The 24,593-nt window shown below is 31.7% G+C and overlaps 2 protein-coding genes and 1 pseudogene across 3 annotated transcripts; 1 reads left to right on the forward strand and 2 right to left on the reverse strand.

Moving 5' to 3' along the window:
- Positions 1 to 1,365: 1,365 nt before the first annotated feature.
- LOC143544926 (plasma membrane ATPase 4-like) lies at positions 1,366 to 9,557 on the forward strand. The gene is made up of 15 exons (XM_077036902.1): positions 1,366 to 1,518; positions 3,997 to 4,116; positions 4,209 to 4,445; positions 5,231 to 5,992; positions 6,077 to 6,199; positions 6,475 to 6,579; positions 6,664 to 6,808; positions 6,897 to 7,061; positions 7,165 to 7,403; positions 8,019 to 8,133; positions 8,218 to 8,378; positions 8,459 to 8,632; positions 8,730 to 8,912; positions 9,003 to 9,184; positions 9,282 to 9,557. Exons 1-15 carry the CDS (start codon positions 1,462 to 1,464, stop codon positions 9,376 to 9,378), a joined length of 2,865 nt encoding a protein of 954 aa, XP_076893017.1. The 5' UTR covers positions 1,366 to 1,461; the 3' UTR covers positions 9,379 to 9,557.
- Positions 9,558 to 14,435: 4,878 nt separating this feature from the next.
- LOC143544929 (peroxidase 16-like) lies at positions 14,436 to 15,977 on the reverse strand (annotated as a pseudogene). Its single transcript, XR_013137336.1, has 4 exons — positions 15,776 to 15,977; positions 15,495 to 15,686; positions 15,155 to 15,320; positions 14,436 to 15,080 (listed from the first exon to the last, which is right to left on the reverse strand). The product of XR_013137336.1 is annotated as a peroxidase 16-like (transcript).
- A 2,311-nt stretch (positions 15,978 to 18,288) lies between these two features.
- Positions 18,289 to 20,569, reverse strand: LOC143544927 (peroxidase 45-like). Its single transcript, XM_077036903.1, has 4 exons — positions 20,304 to 20,569; positions 20,032 to 20,223; positions 18,831 to 18,996; positions 18,289 to 18,739 (listed from the first exon to the last, which is right to left on the reverse strand). Exons 1-4 carry the CDS (start codon positions 20,505 to 20,507, stop codon positions 18,342 to 18,344), a joined length of 960 nt encoding a protein of 319 aa, XP_076893018.1. The 5' UTR covers positions 20,508 to 20,569; the 3' UTR covers positions 18,289 to 18,341.
- Between the last annotated feature and the right edge of the window lie 4,024 nt (positions 20,570 to 24,593).

Here is a 24,593-nt window from a genome sequence, read left to right on the forward strand (position 1 = left end):
AAGTAAATTTTAGATTAATCGGCTGATATCATTCCTATCAAAGATGGTGGGGGCAGTGGGCCGATGTTCCATCGTTGGGAAAGATGCCAACACCCTTTTATGAAGCCGCTTACCACACCCACCACCCTATTAAACTTGATTAATTTTCATATTTGGTTCGAACTTCATATATACTTGTAGATTGTTATCATCTCCAAATATATACAAACCTAAAATCTTTCAATGATCCATTTGGAAGATGCATGAAATTATACATTCATAAATACAAGCTGAGTTAAATGTATATAAAATTTATAGTTGATAATTACTATATACAAGTTGGTCTTGGACGCACGATACATGGTTCAGTTTGCGATATATCGGTACCGTTCCAAAAGAGTAAAATCGAGAATGAGTAAAAACACAACTGAAGATCGTATTGATTATGACGGTACAATGCCATTCTAGTAGCAGTAGTGCAATACTAAAAAAAATGGACACGTATTAGAACCAAAAGCCATAAAAATAAATATCAATACAATAATATTGTTTGTTCAATATTCATTTGTATAGCCATTATTATCGTTTGTATAGATATTAATGTGTGTAATAAAACCCTTTAATTTTTGTATATTGATGTTTTATAAAAGAGGTTAGGTTAAAGGTACTCCATTTATTGCATTTTATAATCCCTTTAAAACAACCACATAAAAAAAGAGTTGCATACCCCCCTCCCCAAATCTTATAATCAACAAAGCTTTGAATGGATATAGACAATGTGACTTTTTTCTTAATGATTAACCCCAAATTCACAAAATTAATATAGTTTATTATGTAAATACACTATTATTTATTTATTTACGAACAATATGAATATTAATTGAACCCGTTTGTCTAAATCGAATCATCCACATAACCTATACCATTTATATTTGTATTTTACTTTTTAAAATCCGTAGTATGTTAATGAGTTGTAATCATAATAAATCATGAAATGTAACTGTTAGATCGTCAAATCTATCAACCAATCCACCCCAACCGTCTACTCTGTCGTTTACCAAAACCGTAATTAAACACTTACCAAAAAACCAATTATCATAAAAATCGAATCGAACCAAATCGCAAATACCAATATATCAACTTATTAACCTACAAACTTTATAAAAAATTAGAGTTAAAAAAAAATAATAAAAACAAAAAGGTGGGGCCCACTTGGTGTAGACCCTATATACTTTTGAGGTGGGGTAGGGTAGTATGTTGTTATTAACTAGGGGTAGGGTAGTATGTTGTTATTAACTATATAAACCATACCCCAATGCTCACACAACTCAGTTGAGGAGACTCTCATCACACAATACTTATCTCTCTTCTCTCTCTCTCTCTCTCTCTCTCTCTCTCTCTCTACACATATCTTCACCCTTTGAGGCTTTTGACAAAAGTCGCCGTCATCTAGCCTCCGTTACCGTTATATATTCCGTCAACATGGGCGGTGATAAAGCTCTTAGCCTTGAAGGGATTAAAAATGAGACCGTTGATTTGGTATATAGTTACAAAACTCTTCTTTTATTATTATTATTATTATTGGTTATCAGTTTATAAGGTTATGTTTTGGTTTTAATATATTTCGTCTTTTGATAAAAATTATAGGTCTTTTGATAAAAGTTATAGTATAGAAATCATCATTATTTGCATGCAGGGAAGTCAATCGACTTAGGCCTGATCATCTCGAAGGCTCAAATTTTTTATGAAAAATGTATATATATATTTATTTATATTTCTATAATATTTATTTATATATATCAAATTAGATTGTTTTGCTACAATATTTATATTTTGTTTATTAAAATTACAATTATCATCTTATCATTTACTTTTTTATGTACGAGTTATCGAATTTATATTTTATTCAAGACCTGAATTTACACTCCGCATATTTTTAGCTGTTTTTTATGATGACTCTTATTGCATGCTAACTTTTTATTATTTAACTTGAAAATCACTAAAACATTTGTGATCTTAATTTTTCATTGCATGTGACAACCAATCAGAAAGCTGATTCGGTGTATCTATTAATTTAATGCTAGCAAACAAATAATTTATGACAGTGTCGGTTACAAAATTATAATTTGTAACATCGTATTTTGTTTTGTTATGTGTTCTCATTAGAAGCATTTTAGTACCGTACGTATCGATCCATCTGAATTACTAATTATCTAATAATAATAGTTTAATATTGATTTAATATCACGCCTAAATCCTCCATTTTAGGAGTAATTTTCTCTTTTTCAACTATAGATGGTTATTGGTCAAATGTAGGGTTAAAAAAGAAATAAATATAAATATCAGTCAAACAAGTCGAGTTGCTCGCGAGATAATCAAAATTGGATTGATGAAATGCTGAAAATGAGACGAGCCCGAGCCTTAAATAAAACTTAGACTTGTTTAAGGGTTTTCTAAAAATATGGAAAACTAATAAATATATAAATTAGTTAATAATTAATAAACTAGTCGAACCTTGAGTTTGAAGCCCAAAACAAGCCGGACTCAGCTCGTTACACCACTAGTCAAGTGGCAACAATTATTGGGGACTCATAATTCATTTCTCTTTATAACATTATAGACTAATATTTGGAATAAAATTTAAAGCAAATGAACATATGAATGAAATATTGGAACATGATCATTAAAGTACATGTGCCGCATTACCACATGTACTTTTGTTTTCACTTTAATAATAAATTAGGTATTTTTTTAATTAGATTAAATGCTAGTAATAGATTAGTACAACTAAATTTGTTATTTAGGTATATTTTTAATTTTTAATAGATTAAAAAATATTAAAAATAAATATAGATATAGGACATATAGAGTACTCGGTGGTACCCGAAACTTGTCTATTTTGATGCTTTTAATTTGGTTTTTTGTTCCACTTTTGTAAGCAGTTCTGACCATTGGAATCTGACTACTCAGACTTCTGAATTTAATTTAATTTAAATAAGTTTTATATATATTTACAAAAGAAAATTATTTTTTTTAAAATATATTTTATTAATATTAATTATGAAATGGGATTTAGTCAAGTAACTGCTTTGTCATGGGAAATCTTTGATATCACATAACTTTTTTTAGTTTTTTTGGACTTTTATTTATTGGGACAAGTGCCTTGATTGATAATTGATTGGTTGATATATTCAAAGAAATAATAATAAATATAAAAGGATGCATCTTTTGTCTTTGTGGTCCACCCTTTTTTTGTTGGTTTAAAGGTCAACTTCTGTATTAATTCAACTTCATGTTCTATTGTTTCCTATTAGTTTTAGTCATCTATCCATGTGAAAATAGCTTTCTACCTAATCTTCACAACTCCACTCTTTTATATAATTGTTATCTTTGTGTTTTATACACCAAGTAAAAGTAGATACATGACATAAAAAGTAATTTATTTATGAGGTTACTTTAAAAAGTAATTGTAAAGATTTTTGTTCATAAAATCTATTTCTTGTAGAAGTAAAACTAACTCAATGGAACAGTAACTAAAAATTTGGTTAAAGAAAATTAAATCACTTTTTTTTTACTTGACAAAGGAATTATTGTTTATTATTAGGCATCTTTTAATATTATAGATCAAATTTTCCTTAAAAAAAAATTTAATCTAAGTAATTGTAATTTTACTTAAAGCTAGTGTTGTTTTTAGGTATGTTTAGACATATTATCATATTTTAATGTATATAAGTGTATCTACTAGCTAAAATATACAAAACATACAATTACAAAATGACTATAATACACCTAACTAACCTATATTAATTCTCTTAACATTAACAGTTTAATATGTGATTAGTAAGTGGTTATTTGGAAGCAGTTGTGTCTTGTGACAGTTAAGTTGGTTAATAAGTTAGAAGTGTTGTTACATAAATCAGTTAGTAAGTCAAACAAGTTAAATGAACACATGTTTAGTAAATGATGAGTATATAGTATATACATAGTGAATAATAATCTTTGTATTTGTTAATACAGGAAAAAGTACCGATCGAAGAAGTGTTCGAACAGTTGAAATGTGACCGCGAAGGTTTGAGCTCAGATGAAGGAGCTCATCGGCTCGAAATCTTCGGTCCAAACAAATTGGAGGAGAAAAAGGTATACTTGATTAATACAATTCTCTTGTCACATTTCTAACTTTCAAATATTAATGGTAAACTTTTTTTTTTTTTTTTTTTTGTAAATAACAGGAAAGCAAAATCCTCAAGTTTCTCGGGTTTATGTGGAACCCGCTATCGTGGGTCATGGAGGCTGCAGCCATTATGGCGATTGCGCTTGCTAACGGTGGTGGTAAACCGCCGGATTGGCAAGATTTTGTTGGTATTGTTTGCTTGCTTGTTATCAACTCAACTATCAGTTTTATTGAGGAAAACAATGCTGGTAATGCTGCTGCTGCACTTATGGCTGGTCTTGCACCTAAAACCAAGGTATTTTTAATATTTCTTTAGAAAAAATATAAACGATTTTAAATGAACAAATGTAAACGAACGCAAATGAACGAACAAGTCACGGGCTCATTTGTGTAACAAAACGAATATTGTTCATGTTTGTTTGTTTATTAATGGTTCTTGAACAGTTCACTGATCGTTCGGTTCGTTTACAGGCTTATGAGTAACGGGTTCATGTGATTCTCGGTTCAAGTCAAAACTCAAAACAAACTATTTTAGAAAAAAAGCATCAGTTTTGTTCGGGTCCTAACCAAAATGGGTTCGGACAGAAATGAGTCGTTTTTGAAAAAAAAAATTAAAATAGGTTGACATTTCTCGAGTTTTTTTGTTTTTTTTGGAACGAGAAAAACGGAAAAAACTTTTTCGTATTTTTACCTTTATAGTTTTTTGATTTATAATTCAAGTTATAATATTTTAATTATTATTTTTTGAATTTTTTAATGAGGGGTTTTTGAAATCTCAACCCATTTTGACCCATTTCAAAAACCCCTCGTTAAAAAATAAAAAAAAAAATTTTAAAAAATTATAACTTGAAATATAAATCAAAAACTAAAAAAGTAAAAATACTAAAAAGATTACTCCGTTTTTCTCGTTCCATAAAAAAAACTCGAGAAATCTCAACCCGTTTTGACCCGTTTCAATCATTTTCTTTTTTTAGTTTGACCCATTCTGACCCATTATATACATTTTAATACAACCGATTTAACCCAATGGGTGAGTAGACTTGAGTTGACCCGAATTGACCCGTATGCAAATTTTCTCAGGTTCTAAGGGACGGTCGTTGGAGCGAACAAGAAGCTTCAATACTGGTACCAGGAGACATTATAAGCATCAAACTCGGTGACATTGTACCAGCTGATGCGCGCCTACTAGAAGGCGACCCGTTAAAGATTGACCAATCTGCACTTACGGGCGAATCCCTCCCAGTCACCAAGAACCCATACGACGAAGTATTCTCGGGTTCAACATGCAAACAAGGTGAACTAGAAGCAGTAGTTATCGCCACTGGGGTCCACACATTTTTCGGCAAGGCTGCACATCTAGTTGACAGCACAAACCAAGTTGGACACTTCCAAAAGGTTCTAACCGCCATCGGAAACTTCTGCATTTGTTCCATTGCAGTCGGAATGGTTGTCGAGATTATTGTCATGTATCCCATTCAACATAGAGAGTATAGAAATGGTATTGATAACCTTTTGGTCTTGCTTATTGGTGGGATACCGATAGCTATGCCTACGGTTCTCTCGGTTACAATGGCTATAGGTTCACATAGGTTGTCACAACAAGGTGCTATTACTAAACGTATGACTGCGATCGAAGAAATGGCGGGAATGGATGTTTTGTGTAGTGATAAAACCGGGACTTTGACGTTAAACAAGTTGACAGTTGATAAGAACTTAATCGAGGTTTTTGGTAAAGGTTTGGATAAGGAACAGGTTTTGTTGTACGCTGCACGAGCTTCTAGGATGGAGAATCAAGATGCTATTGACGCTGCGATTGTTGGAACGCTTGCTGACCCGAAAGAGGTATGTTTTTGTTTGTTAATATTTTATGTTAATGTTTTGGTAATGGAACTGAAAATGTTTTCTGTTAATGTTATGGTTTTGTAGGCACGAGCGGGTATTAGAGAGGTTCATTTCTTCCCGTTTAACCCTGTTGATAAGCGGACTGCTTTGACTTACATTGACAATAATGGTAACTGGTTTAGAGCTAGCAAAGGCGCACCCGAACAGGTAACTTGTCGACTGTTGCCCATAATAAATAATAGCATAACACTAGTAGTAGTAATAATAATAATAACTACATAACACTAGTAGTAGCAGTAGCAGTAGCAGTAGTAATAATAATAATAACAAAAACATAACACTAGTAGTAGTAGTAACATAAAACTAGTAGTAGTAGTACTAATAATAATAACATAACACTAGTAGTAGTAGTAATAATAATAATAATAATAATAATAATAATAAACTAACAGAAGACTTATTGTTGGTGAATGTTGAATCAGATATTGACACTCTGCGGGTGCAAAGAAGATCTTAAGAAGAAAGTTCATGCAATGATCGATAAATTTGCTGAGCGCGGGTTGAGATCTTTGGGAGTTGCAAGACAGGTTTGTATTAATATTATGTTTTTAATGTATGACATTGTAAGTATACATAGTTTGTTTCTTACTTCATTTTTGGTAAATTTATAGGAAGTGCCTCAAAAATCAAAAGATAGCCCAGGCGGTCCGTGGGAGTTTGTCGGTTTGCTGTCTCTCTTTGATCCGCCAAGGCATGATAGTGCCGAGACCATTAGACGAGCTCTCAATCTTGGTGTTAATGTCAAAATGATTACTGGTAAGTATAATGTGTATATATGAATATATATATATATATATATATATATATATATATATATATATTAATACTGATTTAAAATATATAGGTGATCAACTTGCAATTGCTAAGGAAACTGGTAGACGGCTCGGTATGGGAACAAACATGTACCCGTCTTCATCTTTACTCGGTGGACACAAGGACGAGTCGATTGCTTCACTTCCAGTAGACGAGTTGATTGAGAAAGCCGATGGGTTCGCTGGAGTTTTCCCCGGTGCGTTTTTCTTCATTTAATATTATTCAAAGTTTTTTTTTATTTTTATATTTTTTAATCAAACTATTAAAATTATTAAATTTTGAGACATTATTTTTAACAGAGCACAAGTATGAAATTGTGAAGAAGTTACAAGAGAGGAAGCATATTTGTGGCATGACTGGAGACGGTGTGAACGATGCACCAGCTTTAAAGAAGGCGGATATCGGTATCGCGGTTGCTGATGCTACTGATGCTGCAAGAAGTGCTTCTGATATTGTGCTTACTGAGCCCGGGCTTAGTGTGATCATCAGTGCTGTGCTTACCAGTAGAGCTATTTTTCAAAGAATGAAAAATTATACGGTTAGTCCTTCACTCCTTCTCGTCATATGAGAACTCGTTAAGCAAAACTCATGGGCCCACCGATACCCTACTAGCTAGAGGTGTGCATGGGTTGGTTTTGGGCTTTAACCGAACCATAAACTGAAAGTTCGGATTTGGGCCAATTACTTTTTTCCCGAATTTTTTTGTAGCCCAAATGGTAAAAGTGTAAAACCGAAAAAACTGAACCTGAACCAGGAACCTAAAAGTTCGGTTTTTGAGATTTTGAAAAACGTTTCGGTTTGGTTAACTTTCGTTTTATTTTTATTTTATTTTTTTTACCATTTGGGCTTGAATTTTTTTTGGTGAAATGATATATTGGCCTAGAATAATAATTTTGTGCATAAATCATTTTTTTTTTAGTTTATGATTAAATGATTATTATACATTTGGACCTACAAAATATAGGATACAATACATAAAATTTTAAAAAATGATATATTGGCCCGGAATAATAATTTTTTGCATATTTTTTTTAAGTTAATGATTAAATGATTATTATACATTTGGGCCAACAGTATATGGGGCACAATATATAAAAATTAAATTACTTAACAATTTTTTTTAAAAGACAACTCATATATCTTATTTTTGCAGATATATGCAGTTTCTATTACCATTCGTATCGTGTTCGGGTTTATGTTCATTGCTTTGATATGGAAGTTTGACTTCTCTCCATTCATGGTGCTTATTATCGCAATCCTTAACGACGGTTGGTTTTCTTTTCTAACGACTATAGTTATTGTTTACGATACTTAATATTTAGTATTTACTGACACGCATTATGTTTTAAAAGGTACTATCATGACAATCTCGAAGGATAGAGTGAAACCATCTCCGTTACCAGACAGCTGGAAGCTTAAAGAGATCTTTGCCACTGGTGTTGCTCTTGGTGGTTACTTGGCTTTAATGACAGTTATCTTTTTCTGGATCATGAAAGATACTGACTTTTTCACGGTAAACATGACCCGTTTAGTTTGTTTAACTAAACAGACTAGATGTGACAACCCAAAACCTGGTTATTTTTTTGTCTGCAGGATAAATTTGATGTGAAATCTTTAAGGAACAGTGATACCGAGATGATGGCTGCGTTATATTTACAAGTCAGTATCGTGAGTCAAGCTCTCATCTTTGTGACCCGTTCTCGTAGCTGGTCGTTCATTGAACGACCAGGGTTCTTACTAATGGGCGCTTTCCTAGCCGCACAACTCGTAAGTTTTTAAATTTTTATTATTTTTGAAAAAAAGTTTTTTTTTTTTTGGAATTACAAACATAAATGATAAAACCCGTATTTTGTATAAATTTCAGGTAGCGACATTAATCGCGGTATACGCAGAATGGGGGTTCGCAAGAATCAAGGGTATCGGTTGGAAATGGGCCGGTGTTATCTGGCTTTACAGTATAGTGTTTTATTTCCCTCTTGATATTATGAAGTTTGCCATTAGGTACATCCTTAGTGGCAAGGCTTGGCTCAGCATGATTGATAATAGGGTATGTATTAATATTTCAATATTTTCTATATATATATATCATAATTTTTTTTATATACTAAAACTTAAAACATATGTGTGTTATGTGTAGACTGCTTTCACAACAAAGAAGGATTATGGTAGAGGAGAGAGAGAGGCTCAATGGGCCCACGCTCAACGGACACTTCACGGGCTTCAAGCACCCGACACATCAAATCTGTTTAATGAGAAGAGCAGCTACCGAGAACTGTCTGAAATAGCTGAACAGGCCAAACGACGTGCTGAAGTTGCTAGGTACTTTAACACGCTTACTAATAGTCTTATATTAGTTTTTTCACATGTGAAAACATTTAATAAATGTTTGGGTTTTTAATCTTTTATGCATGTTTAGGCTTCGGGAAGTGCTTACGCTCAAGGGTCATGTTGAGTCGGTGGTGAAACTGAAGGGGCTCGATATTGATACTATTCAACAACATTATACAGTATGAGGAGTGTTTGATAACGGGGCGGGGTGGTTTTTAACTTATTACAGAGTCGAGGCTGGAGATATGTTTTATGCCGCGGTGCAGTCTCGAGTGTTTAAAGTTTATGTTATCTTGTAGAATTTATACCTGTAAACGGTTTGTATTTGGTCGGTTCTTGTTAGCGAAAGTTGGAATGTTTTCTATATGAATTAGTTTCTTTTAATTATTATGTGTTGGATGTGATGAACAAAGACAATGGTGCTTAAACTTAACTCATAACATATTAACATACCTCAAACTATATACATGATAATTAATTAATTATCATGTAGAATTTTTTGAGAGGGATGTTATATGCTAATAATAGAACTAGAGGTTAGATTGTGAAAATGTAATAACTAACTATTTGGTTTGAAAACCATCCAAACCGAACCCTGAACCCCCTATTTTAGATGAAGGAATTTGGGTTCGAGAGTCTTGTCCCAGCGGTTACTCATAAAGACGTTTTATTTCATATTTTATGAGTCATGTAACTTTAAACGAATAAAAAATTAATGCTTGTACTTTATACTGGCCCTTTCTATCCCCTTTGCATTTTATATAGCTAGGCCGTTTCAAAGTCAAATTTAGGGCTTCAAATAAATAAACATTTGACAAGATTTGGGCCCGAGATTCGCACAAACATGCGAAGGTTTTTCCAAGCGCTCGATTATCATGACATTTTAATGATTTAATCCATACCTTATGAGTTATTTAGCTTTTGAAAAGTTATGCACGTCTTTTATGCTGGGTCCTATTCTAGCCCTTTTGCTTTTATCTAGTTGAGTTGTATACATATCTATTTCAAAGTCAAAATGGGCTATTTGGTCCTGCAACCAACCTATTGCATTTTGTCCAAAGCTTCAAACGAACCAAAAGTCATTCCTTTCTTTACATCTCATTTGCATATCAACGTCAACTCTATACTTGAGGAACATTTCTAGGGGTTTCACCTAATTTGACATTTGATTATATTCCCCAAAACACTTTTAAAATTTAGGGACTCACCAAACCAAAAATATTATAGTAAAAAGATTATTACATTTCCTAAGTTTAATTCTTTTTAGACTCCCTTAAAAGTATTATCACAATAGTCCTATTGTGAATATTATCATGACATCAACCATACAAATATCATCAATTACCTCATAGTATTGGTTAGATTCTTCTTACTATTATTATTTTCTAGAAAGTAAACATAAACTAAAGAAAGCCCTGTATAATCAAAAAGCAGAGAACCATTACCACCTTACCAATCATGGAAATAAAACCAACTGAACCAACAAAAAGGAAAAAAAAATAAAAATCATAAAACAGATAAAATTTAAGATATATGTAGATAATTATATTTATTTTCTTTTTCATATCTAAATACCTTTCATGTTCATATTTGATCTTTTCATGCCCCATAGTGTGTGTTGCAATGAAGTTAATCCAAATTAAGTTTAGAATATTATTTCTAAGTTCACACAATATAATTAATAAAATAAATAAATAAATAAACTAGGCAAGAAAATTAATAAAAAATAGTATAATTAGATTGGCCTGTATAGTTCAGTATGAATGTATAATATATATGTTAGTTGCTACAAAAATACATCTAAAAACCAAAGAAAATAAAACATAAGAACATGTGTTACTTTCTATTTAAAGTTGATCCTGAAAAAGCCAATGTGGTCTCTTGTTATCTTGATTGTAAAATGTACCCGAGTTTGCCAAACTTGTTTCTATCGTCGCCATAGATTCGTTGCCTCCAGTTTGATAATGACGGTTTTGTGATCGTCTTGAACTAATGCTAGGTCCAATGCTTAATGTTAGTTCCACATCGCTAGGCCTTGTTACGTTGTCATGAATATCAAAACCTGGTATCAATCCTGAATCATTATTGTTGATATTCATAGTAACCCTTGGACCGAACTCAATGTCTTGTCTTGTCTCATTTTCCAATGTAGTGATCATACTCTTTTGAACGTCGTACAATCGATGAAGCTCCCTTACCTATAAATAAATTTTCATTTTTCAGCCCTTAAATATTTGTTTCAGATAATAAGATGGCAAGAATATGATACACAATTATACATAGTTTATTTACTAGCTAATACTTTTCGCAACTGCTTAAATTTTGTTTCGCATAACAAAATAAATGAATGTTATAGATTACCTGACGTCTAAAAGTATCTTCATGCTTCAACATTGTTTGTTTGATGTAACATAGATGGTGGTTTTCAAGCATCGTAGTTATTGAACTTACAAAGTGAAATCTAATAGTCCCAACACAAGTCACGTGTAACGTTTCTATGATAGTCACGAAAACTATTCTTTTACAACGCGATCATGTAGCACCCAAAGATATCAAGTTGTTGCTTGTTGAAATAAGGGCATGCTCTACTGCTATGTTAACTGGAGATATTGGCAATTTATATCCAAAATTGATACAAAAAAGGTGTAAGAAAATGAATCACAAAAATAGGAATAAAGTAGAATTGCTGCATGTGTAAAAGCACTAGTGAAAAGTGGAGACAATGACTAGTTGAACCCAAGTCAGAAATCTTGATGACCTAAAGTCAAAATTAAATCACCATGGATTGGATGATGTGAGTCATATCTAACAAAATGTACACCTAAAGTTCAAACAAAATTTGCACACTCCAAACATCTTACATCATGCCAAAAGTGCATCTGAGATAGAGCCATAACCTTTGGATGGCCTAGTACCTTTCACGATCCATTTACTTGATCATGATAATACGTCATTTATTACTTGCAACGATCGAAAGTGTATCTAAAGAATCCAAAGTTCATGTATGCATGGGTGTGTTCGTTTCATAACCTAACAATATGTTGAGAATTGTGAGAACCACATAAGATATATAGATTATACATATTGCTTCAATTAAAAGGTAATTTTGAAAAACAATAGTTTAGTTATACGTACGGTCTCGTTAATTCTTTGATTTTATCTTTTCTTTTCTAAACTAAACAAAAAAAAGTATATAATTATGAACATATGCATATAGTGTGTATGCATATCCACATTTAAGGAAAAAAAACAATTCAATACGGTAGTTTTTTAAAAACAGATCTTAAAAATCTAAACGTATTCTAGTCAATTTATACAATAAATAGTATAAGAGTTAATGCGATTCTCATAATTTTCAACATGCTATTGGTTCTCAAATATATCCATCTAAAATAAGGAATAAGTTTCTTGAGAAAGATGACACTCAATTCATAGTGAGAATATCAAAATTACATTTTCTCAAATACGGGCACTACATGTCTAACACATGATGTTGTTGAAAATTGACAGCAATGTCTCGTTATTTCTTCTCTAAATTCTTGGAGTGTTTGCCTACTACAAAAGGCTAATCGGGAGATTGACCATCTCGAAGCGGTCTCTATATCACATCCATATCTATGATAATGCATAAATGAAGTAACAAAACTTGAACGTACCATTCATAAAGATTTAGCAAAAATGTCTACCCTAGTAATTCTAAATTACAAAACTCATGTACCTGATGGTTCAAAGCAAACAGATCAAAATCAAATTTATCCAATAACCATAGATCTTCCTATCCCTTGAAAGTTGCAAATAACCAATCGGGAAGCTTTTCCGGTGAGGTTTGACCGAAGATCTATGACTCCAAAGAGAAAGGGGCAGAGGGTATGTATCTTGGAGTGTCTTAAATCTTAACAATTCAAGATTTGACAAGTTGTGGATCAGAGAGAGCTGAGTATATTAATTACATGCATAATATATTCTGTTTAACGTTGTATATTAATGTAACATGTGTTTGTTTGGAATCTTGGATTGAGTAAAATAATTACAAGTATTGTCTCGACATGGATTACTAGATCAGGACACTTGGATGCAATTAAAGTGCTTTCATATGTTTTAAGTAATTACTTTACAAATCATATGTTATACTTCTTAAACATTGTGATGATTTACGTTTCTTATCTCAGTAGTGTTACGTGTTATCATGTTATGAAACGTAGTTAACGATTAAAAGTGTTTTCTTAGTGAAACTTAACTTCTTTTCCTCTTCTTAATGCAAATTAATCATTTATGTTGGCTAAGTTGCTTAAATCTGAATAAAAATGTTAGAACTGATACCATGAAGGTAGTATTCCAAAATGTGAGGCACCTCTATTATGTAACTAAATCCTAGTAATAGCCCTAATACGACGTCTCCAAAAACTCATAACCTCGAGTATATCCATTGAGATGTGATAGTCTAGCAAACCATATATGATCTAATCAAAATGTGAGGCACCTCTATTATGTAACTAAATTCTAGGCCCAAAAGCCATCTCAATCCAACTATGTTCCCCCAGGCCCCATTGTGGCATCGCGGTTGACTTATTGACTTCTCACCCAAAATTTTCACTGAACCAATAGTCCATTCATCCAATAAATGGGTGTTGAAGTCAAAAAGAGGAGACGGGTACGGGGCGACATGCCCTAAGCCCGACCCATTTGAGATTTTCTTGTTTAGTAAGTTACAAACCATTGTTTAGTCTCTATTTATATCACGATATCTACTTGTAATCATTGTCTAGACCGAACCACGTCAAATCATGTTCGTTTATTGCTCTTGTGTTTGGTTTATATGTGTGCAGATCCTAACAATGAGGGCACCTCATTTTTCACAAAGTACCCACAAGTTTGTCAAATTAGCAAGGGTGGTGTTCCATGACTCCATCTATATCAAACAAAACAAATGCGTTCCAACCAATCACGCCCCCCCACACACACACACGATCATTCATTCATCTTTTGGAGATTTGGGTTAATGAATCCATTTTCTAACATTATTTTTAAATTACACATATTCTGACAATCACGAGATTTGAATCACTACGGTTTAGCTAGATAGACAAAGCCTCATCCAACTCCGTACTACAATAGGTCAAAGGTCCTTTGGTAACTACTTGACAATAGGAGTTATATGACATATGAGATTAACATAAAGAGGTCAACAATTGAACAATGTCTAATAATAAAGTAAAAGTGATAGTCGGTTTGATTTTAAAAACTTATTGCAAGCTAGTTTGACTGGCAAGAAAATATTAGCATGTGATGTTATATCATTGACAACTTAAACCACCATTTACAACCTCAAGAACAAATATTACAATATAGAAAAAAACTAAAACCAAATCAACATAACTGCCCTTCAAAAGCTACATGCATGTGAACATGAATTGTAGCTACTTATTTTAAAAATTAAATCAACATTTGGAATATAATTCACTAACAAATGGAAACCACATAATCCTTTTTTAGTTAACTCGTGTACAATCACGTCTGATCTCACCCTTGTTACCGGTCAAAACCCCAACACGACCAAGCCTGGTAATCGCGGACACAAAAGCTTGGTTAAACACATTGTTGTTAGACGCAAATTGATTGACTGTTGGCCTTGACCGAGTGTCAGTGAATAGAATTTGATCCGAGGTAAACAAACCCTTTTCTTGTTGAAGGTTCTTAAAATACGCATTGTCAAAAGTTCGAGGGGTGGTGGGGTCCATGTTAATCGCTATCCTGGGGTCTACTTTTAGCGGGCACATTTGCCTTAGCTGAAGAGCATATTGGCGGTTTAGTGTCTTGTCTATTCCCTTCTTTGAATAAATACGTGACGAGAATTTGCTACAATGAGAGAATCCAAGTGTATGTGCACCTATGAAAGGTTCAAACATAATTAAAATAAAAACATGTTTGCAAAGAAATTGTTTAACCATAATATATATTTACCTGATAGTGCAATCATATCAGTTTGAGATAAACCATGCTTTGCAAACATGGAATTAAGTTGGTCTAACTTAAAATCTGGATGTGGAAGACTATGTTGCACACTTGACTTTGTAGATATTCTTCCATCTCTTCTTCCCAACTCTACACTATATGATGGCCCACCTGCCTGTTTATTTAAACAATAAAAATATATAAAAGTATAAGCATAACCATACTATGTAACAAAATATATATACATAAAATAACATTTTGTGTCCAAATTTTTGTGACATTTATTTTGAGGCACAAAATCAACTCTCACATCAAAAATTGTAACAGAATATATGTTCATAGTTCATACCAAACCAATGACATCTCTAGTGGCAAGAGCCAATATATCAGCACAAGAAACTTTATTCCTGCAATTGGGATTGCTGTCAAGGGCGGCTTTTGCTTTAATGACGGTGTCAAATCCGTCTCCAGCGAGTGATATGTCGTCAGGATGGTCCTTCTCGGCATTTGCATGTCCTAGAAGAACCGAAGCGTCACATCCCTATAATTATATAAACATATATAGCATTAAAAATGAATATATTAACTTTTGGCAAGTAACGTTAGAATGTATGAGGAAATGAAACAAACCCGAACAAAACAGTCATGAAAGAAAAGGCGGAGAGTGCCTGGGACAGTGACAAAAGTTTGCTGGAATTTTTTGGTGACGGCAGATTTGACGATGGATTCAACATTAGGGCAAGTATTTTTATAGAAATTTTGTCTAAGTTGGGCATGATGAGGCAATGAACAAAGAGAGGAACAAGAAAGTTAGCATTTGCTTCTTCATTTTGCTTTTGTCTGATTTCCTCTTTGTTGTATGATTATGGAGTGATGAAGATGTTTATATAGATACCTACATATATTATTATATAGTTGGTCTTGATTTAAAATATAGATACATATATGAGTATGTTTACTTTTATTGATCATTGCCTCATTCAACCATAGAATAAGTTTATATTCTACTATAATTTAATCATTTGGTTCGTTTATATGATTGGTTTATTTGTCAAGTAACATGTAAATATATTACATATACTTTTGATTCATAATGGGTTAACTAGTCAAAATCCATTAAATTTTATAGTTATAGTTATGTGTATATAAGATACTAAACTATTATTGGATTTTCCTAAAAAACAAAAAGAAATGTTTTAATACTATTAATAATAATATTGTTTTTTTAATTTTGACAAGAATTTTGTGGAACCTTTCGAGAGTCTCGATATGATTTCAACAAGTGTATGTCATTAACATGGGATAACAATATTGTTTTAAGATTCGAATTCAGATAAGGTAAGTTGTATATGGGTGGTACGCCTTTCGAAGTCTCCTCTCATCTAGGTACATTTTAGTTCAAGTTATAAATAGTATCGATATACGAAACAGAGTTGGGCGACATTTGTCACCGCTAATTCTTCACTGATGATGCTTATATTGTCGCCGCTACTTCCATTTTATCGTCGCTAAAACTTTCTTTTAGCGGCGACATGTGTTTAATTACTAAAATTCTAAATGTTATGTCTTGAATTATACAAGACTGTATGAACTTCTAATTAATATATTTGAATATGATAGTTTTAATATTCTATACATAATAATAGGCTTCAATTTCAAATATTTAACTAAAATATACACTCTTAAAATATTTGAAGTAGTTTAGAAAGCAAGTAGTTTGGCATGTTACTTTATGTTGTATCCGTTGAAATTACATTGTTTATTAGTTGTATTACATGACACGTATTTCATAATTTTTATTAGAAACATCATCTTTTTTCTTATAATGTGTACAATTTTTATATATTGGTAGCTATTTAGTCATGGTTGTAAAATCTTGATTAGGCGTTATTAATCATCAGGCTCCACCCTATCGCTCAATTAGTTACTACAATAAGAGTATTTAAACAATTTCTTGCAAATATGTTCTTGATGTTTTAAGTGTAGAACACACAACTTAATGATTAAAAGCACATAAACTTATAAGAGAAATTCTAAAATTTAAAACTATAATCAATTGAATTAACTTCGATAAAAAGATATTATATAATAATATATTAAATAATATGATGGCTGAAATGTTAATGAAAGGTGGGTACATCAATGTCATAAAAAAGCATTTTACTTTTGAGTTAGTGATTTTTATTTTATTTTATAAAACTGGGGAAGGCTGGCATGAAAGTGATAGTAGGATTAGGCTGGACATTGATTGATTAACTCATGTGAGCTGATTTTTATATTTAAGATTGAGGTTGAGTTATTGGCCAAAACATAAATAAATTAAATAAAATGCCTTGAGCCCTTGACCAAAACATTAACTTCGATCAAACTCCTTCTAGGCTACATTGGTGCTTAGTTATTGGTTTTGCCTATTTTGGTTAGTTTTTAAGATCATGACTATTTTTGACAAAATACCGGTAAGGCATACCTATATCGGTAATTTCCTTTTTTTTTTTGGTATCATATAGACATATACCTTCTAATTGAACCAAAGCCCAATGCAGTAGGCCTAATCCATGTTAGTCCAATCTTAGTAGACCTAAGTTGAAGTTGGTCCACTGGCCCACCAGCCTCATATATACAAGGCTCTTCTATAATATAGCACACGATTACGAGTTTGTGCTATAATATAGAACAACACTTATGAGGCCCTGACTAAATTGAGTATCGGAGTGCCCGCAGAGTAGGAACTACAACCCTAGCCCTCTAACAAGAATTTTCAGTGGTTGCTGTCTGGTGAGGGAAGCTGTCATAAAATCACCATCATAATTGATCTGAACAAGAGGAACCTCCTTCACCAGATATTTGTGGAGCATCTACCCAAAACTTCGAGTTACCGGAACATGCTTAACAATAATATAATTATAACTCTTAATTAAATAATGGTGTGACAACTTAGTTTAATTGATAATACTAGAAGTTTTATATACCTAAAACTACAAATATAAATGTATACTTTTAACAGCCAGTCACTAGCTAAATATTTCAATAATATGCAACAAAAATGATAAATAGTTTTCAACTTATAAATAATGTCACAAGAAGCATTAATTATTCAATATATTATAAATTACAATCAACATTATATGTTCGTCAAAAACTACTTGAATTTGAACAATTGTAGCTAGTTATTCAAGAATAAACATATTCAACTTCTCTAGTTAACTCTAGTACAATCACGTCTGATTTCACCCTGGTTACCAGTCAAAACTCCAACACGACCAAGCTTGATCATGGCGTTCACAAATGCTTGATTGAAGGCGTTTCTATTTGAAGCAAAAAGATTAACTGTTGGCCTTGATCGGGTGTCCGTGTACAAGACTTGGTCAGAGCTAAACATACCCTTCCCTTGTTGGAGGTTGCTATAATACGCGTTGTCGAAAGTTTGTGGAGTGGTGGGATCCATGTTAATAGCAATCCTAGGATCCACATTAACTGGACACATTTGTCTTAGTTGAAGAGCATATTGTCGATTTAGTGTCTGGTCTATTCCAGCCTTTGAATAAATACGTTTTGAAATGTGATTGCAATGAGAGAATCCTAGAGTATGTGCACCTTGAAAACAATAGTTTAAATAAGTATGACAATTAAAGGCAAACTTGTACAACTTGGTACCTTAATCATGACTATCGGTTAATTAGTTTACCTGAAAGTGCAATCATATCGGTTTGAGATAGACCATGAGAAGCAAACATGGTGTTAAGTTGGTCTAGATTAAAATCTGGATGTGGGAGTTTATGTTGCACACTTTTTTTGGTAGAACTTCTGCCGTCTCTCCTTCCTAATTCTACCTTGTAAGATGGCCCACCTGTCTATATTTAAAAAATATACAAAAATATATATTTTTTAAAATTAAAAAGGTATAAAACCACAAAAAGATTCATAAAAAATATTATAGTTGCAGATTTTGAGCAAATTTTTTTTTTGAAACGTAAACTTCATTCACCAAAAAATGCCACTAGCAAGTCCTCAACTAAAGGACCCCTAAGAACACCAAGGTTACATCATGTAAAACGGGTATATATTTACACCAATCACAATTTAATCACAATTAAACTTTTTAATACGAAAAAAAAATCACTCAAGTTACAATATATGTAGCAATTTATGAAATTCTTATATTTATATTAAATTAACTTTAGAAAAGTTTGAGCAACCTAAAGGAAACATATAATGGTAGTATTGGTTACTATTTAGGGAGTAATTTTTTTTAAAAAAATTTGACTAAAAGTAAACAATTGTGAAAATTGTCTATTATTTATTTATTATATTGTTTTTCTTCATTCTTCCAAGTTCAATTTAAATTTCATTCTTCCAAGATTTATTATTATTTAATTTTATAAAAAAATCATATTTATTAAAAAAACTTCATACTTTGAAATACATATTGAAAGTGAAGTGTTTTTAATTTAATACAAAAAAGTTTTTAAGTGACTTTAGTAAAACATTTATAAAACTCTGCTACTGTAGAGTGAATTTTCGTTTTAAATCAAACACCAAATGGGTTAAAAAGTTTCTGATCTGTATTTTACTATTTTATTTACATAAAACCTGTTGAGTTATTTTATCTAAAAATTTAATTACGTCAACTGTCAATATTTTTATCATATTTTTTTATGTCAACAGTCAATATCTCAAAAAATATATATAAAATATTTGAAAGTGTCTTAAGTAACAAAACAACCGATCCATTTCAAATCTTAAAAAAAAACAAGCAAAACAAAAGAAGAATACTTTTTGCTGTTGCCCACCACTCATTTTAATGTTTTATACCTTTAAAATCATTTAATTTGTTCAAGGTAAAACTAAGTTATAGAAATAACCAAAAGTCATGAACAAATACTCACCAAGGCTACAACATCTCTAGTGGCAAGAGCTAATATATCCGCACAAGAAACTTTATTCCGGCAATTGGGATTGCTATCAACGGCAGCCTTTGCTTTGATCACGGTGTCGAATCCGTCTCCAGCCAATGACAAATCGTCATGATGGTCCTTCTCTGCATTTGCATTTGCCAGAAGAACCGAAGCATCACATCCCTGCATAACATAAGTACTTTATAATATTATCCACACAGAATTAACCAAAGTTCATAAGTGAATTTGAAGAATGGACAAACCCGAACAAAACAATCGTGGAAGAAGAGGCGGAGAGTGGCCGGAGCGGTGGTAAACGTCTGCTGGAATTTTTTGGTGACGGCGGATTTGACGATTGATTCGACATTTGGGCAAGTGTTTTGATAGAAGTTTTGTCTAAGTTGAGCATATGATGATGAAGCAAAAAGGAAAGAGAAGAACAGGAGACATAGCATATGCTTCTTCATTTTGCTTTTAGTTTTCTATGTTTTAGTTAAGATTGTGGGCTATGAAAATGATTAATATATAAGCTAGTACTAAGTAAAGTAGTACACATAGATGCCTAATTATTCAATATAAAGATAGGAGAGAGATTTATACATATGATATATCAATAATTGCGATAACATGAAAATAAAAATAATCCATTTTTTATTTCAAAGTTTTTTAAAAAAGAAATGATAATATTGCGATGTTTTTTTTGGTATATTCTGAAATTAAAAAAGTTATGAACAAATTTGTTGTATATATATATATATAAAATATATACATGTGTAAGCAAATGGTAAAAAACAATTAATATAAATATGAAGAAATTAGTTTGATGGTTTTATGTACATAAGCATAAACATTTAATTTTATGTATAAAAGATACAAAAAATAAAATGTAAGCCTTTTTTCTTCGAACGGTGACTATTACAGTTAAGCTATCTCACTTCGTGAACACGTCGCGCCCCGCCTCCCCACTCAGGCCAACTATGTTGACATGATCGGGATCCACGCTAGCATCCGAGTTTGGCTTGGCGTTCCCGGTAAAACCCAGTTGGCTCACCCCGCCCGAAGGCACGACAAGTTTTAATGCTCTGGTAAAATCTGGTCGGAATCAGGATTCGAACCCGGGACATCTGGGTCATCCATCATGTTCCTGGCCATTGGGGCAAAACGATTTAAGTATTTTTTTTTATTATTATTTCCTTTTTGTTTTAGCAATAACTAGTATTTTGGCGAACCATGGTCCTTGTATACATTCTTTGTGGTCGCATCCTTTCGAGTGAACAATTATTTGTTGCATTGATGCAGGGGGCAGTCCAATTACAGTTTGGTGTGTATGTCTTTGATTTTGGCCAAGCATGTATATCGATTGTTTTGGGGAGTCTTGCATGGTAATTCTGCAATTGTTACTCTTTGATGTTTAACCTAGTATCAACGGTTAAAGATTATTTTATAACAAATAATTAGAATCATTAATATATGTATGCAAATAAACTTTTCCTAAACAATAATAATGCACTAAAGCAAACAGAAAAGTGAAACAACCAAAACTACAAAGATGATGGTTAAATACGTACATTACTCCACAACACAACAAAACGAAACAGCTAAAAAACCAAAAAAATAAAAATCTAGTTTTACCATATAACATGCAGCATAATGTGAGATACTTTAGTCTTGTAAGAATACATACCTTAGCATGCATACATCTTTCAGTAGAGCAAATAGACAACCTCTGGGCAAAGAACAACACAAAATAATGTCAACTTAAAAATAACACTGAAACCATGTGTAGGTTCAAACTAATTTGAATAGTTTGTAATGCATCCTATAATCAATCGTCAAACAACAATAGTTCGTTAATTTTGATGTAGACAATGATGTACCAAACGTATATAAACAAAACTCAAACGTTTAGCGCTAATAATAAAGCCTAATTCCAAAATGTGTTAAAGGCAATCCAGTTACGAACATCAAACAAAAAACTTAAAACACAAACTAATGATAAGATTTAGCTATAAATGCAGTACAGTAACATGAAAATCATCATGTTTAATTAGCACAAAATGCGCAGTTGAATGAAATTAGTAACGAATCAAAAAGCATGCAAAATCAATATTACCATAAGCTGATTTTCATCACTAATCGAAGACGTTTGAAGCGGATTTGAAACTTTATGTACTTCATTCGTATTTGTCTTGAATCATACCACCAAACTGAAAAGCAAAATCAGAAAACGCTCAAACATCAAATAAAAAGGAATCAATAATGATGTATAATTAGTATAGATGTTCCACAAAAATATGACCATTTATTATGTTCTTAGGTAAACAACAACTCTTAAAAAATATGTAAGTGTTTTCAGAGGCCTCATAACACTTTTTCTGAATGTGTTCAGCAAATATACATTAAAAGGTAAAAAGAAAACATAAATAGCTTAAACAGATTACTTTCTACCTGGCCTTGTCAGTAGAAACAAATTACATTTAAACGCAATACCAACCACCAAAATCAAACTGAAAGCACTGTGAAACTTGCGTGATACACGTACAGAAGAAATGTAATCAACACCGTCCATGACTTCTTCCTTTTCATTTTCACATACTCATTAGTCCCTTTGACAACCTTGAACGGTCTAAAACGAAACCCAAAAATCAGAATCAACTGCACAAAACAACCAAAATGTATGATATTGAAGCCGAGTCGGAACTTACCTGATGCCGCAAGATCCATAGTGTTTTGTCGAAATCCATGACACATTCTTAGATATCTTTTCTGTTTTAATTTTTATATATGATTTTATCATGTGTTTAATCTCCTATTTAAACACATCAATAACTTGTAAGTTAATTTTCTACACATACAAGTAAGTCTGTAACCTGTATGTTAATTTACCATAGATACAAATAAGTTCTCATGTTATTTTATTATGAACCGTCAAGTTTATAAACACGAAGCAAGAAATAAAGATATATAAATGTAAAAAAAAAAGAATGTATAAAATAACGTGAAAAATAGTACGGAGATACTGAGATTCCATCACTTTTGATTTTAATATTTTGTGCATTATTGTATGAATTCTTATTCAAGTATTCAACATAATTGCAATATAGTATTTTAAAGTTGTTTTTTTTAATTGGTTTAAGTTTAGTTTCACTAAAAGCAAATAAATGTGTTCGTAATATAGTGCGGAATTATGTAGCTTAAACTCTTTTGTAAAGAATCTCAAAAGTATTAAAAGTGCAAAAAGAGATTTTTACTTCCTTTGGCAATTATTGATGTAACAATATTTTAACCTTGATATAGTTGGCAATGACATATTGACATAAAGGACAGCACTTGTGGACAATTATTGATTAACTTATACATTCAAATTATATTAATTAATATTTTATAAGTAAATATGAATATTTGTCGGATAATAATTTCCAATTATAAATTTAATTACTTGTTAGCAAAATAAAAACATAAATATTATTGGTGTTCTTTAAAGGTAATTATATGTAAATATCACATAATTTAAACAGATACTTTCTTTTGCTTTTTTTTTTCTTTTGGAAATATATCCTTATAAAACATGCGTTTGGTTAGTTGGTAGATAAATGACAAGACACTTGGATTTTCTAGTGGTTAGTGATCTACCTAACATTCTCTCGGTATGTACGACCTTTATAAAGTTTTGCTTTTATTTATAACTATAAAAATATTATGTTTAACCATATTTTCAATTAACGTACAGTAATTCGTTTCACCAAATAAACAAACGAATAAACATTATAATTATTATTATATGTGTGATTAACTTTAGAAATACATAAATATTAATTCCTTATTTTTTTAGAGTGAAAATAAATATTTATTGGGATAAAAGAAAATAAATGTTTCGTTTAACGGGTCAAGATACTAATAATTGATTTATTCAAGTATTATTGACTTATGATTAAATAATTAAAAAGATTCACTATTATCATTACAATAAAGATTAGTGAAATTAGTTTGGAATATTGTAGGAAGGGGTCACATGGGATGCTTGGTATCATAAAGTTGTAAACAATTATAGCTAGGTTTTAAATTTTAATGTATTGCATGTTATGTTACATAGGGATGAAACTAAGATTATTATCATATTCATATGTAGTAATGATATTTTTTTGTAAACTCTATATTTTCGTCACGTTTGGTTCGACTATACAAAAAGAAAAATCTCAAACGTGTTGCTATTTTCGAATCGGTTCTTTTAAGGGTAGACTATGTTTGAATCGGTTCTTCCTTTCCGGCCATACCTCCCCCTATTGAGCTCTCAATCTCTCTAACTTTTTGTTGAATTGTATATATGCAAATAGAATGTGTCATTAGATTCCCGCATGTTAATATCCTAAGCAGTTTTTTTATCAACGAAGACTTATTGATTTTGTAGTACTTTTTTATTTTATAACTATTGGTCTGAATGGCGGTTTGTGCAATATTCAGATGGTTGTTCTAACCATAATGAGTCAAACTTTGAAAATTATTAGTCAGACTGGTTGTTTGACCAATATCTAGACGGCCTTTCTGGCCATAGG

The sequence above is a fragment of the Bidens hawaiensis genome, unplaced genomic scaffold, assembly GCF_021521415.1.
Source record: "Bidens hawaiensis isolate Kalapana, Puna unplaced genomic scaffold, B.hawaiensis_p1.1 tig00013803_1, whole genome shotgun sequence".
Classification (NCBI taxonomy): Eukaryota; Viridiplantae; Streptophyta; class Magnoliopsida; order Asterales; family Asteraceae; genus Bidens; species Bidens hawaiensis.

Coding starts and splice junctions, on each gene's coding strand:
- LOC143544926 (XM_077036902.1), top strand. CDS start 1,462: ATGGGCGGTGATAAAGCTCTTAGCCTTGAAGGGATTAAAAATGAGACC. Junction 8,913..9,002: donor TCAGCATGATTGATAATAGG/GTATGTATTAAT, acceptor TGTTATGTGTAG/ACTGCTTTCACAACAAAGAA. Junction 9,185..9,281: donor CGACGTGCTGAAGTTGCTAG/GTACTTTAACAC, acceptor ATGCATGTTTAG/GCTTCGGGAAGTGCTTACGC.
- LOC143544927 (XM_077036903.1), bottom strand. CDS start 20,507: ATGAAGAAGCATATGCTATGTCTCCTGTTCTTCTCTTTCCTTTTTGCT. Junction 18,997..20,031: donor CTAGAGATGTTGTAGCCTTG/GTGAGTATTTGT, acceptor TTTTAAATATAG/ACAGGTGGGCCATCTTACAA. Junction 18,740..18,830: donor CGATATGATTGCACTTTCAG/GTAAACTAATTA, acceptor ATTGTTTTCAAG/GTGCACATACTCTAGGATTC.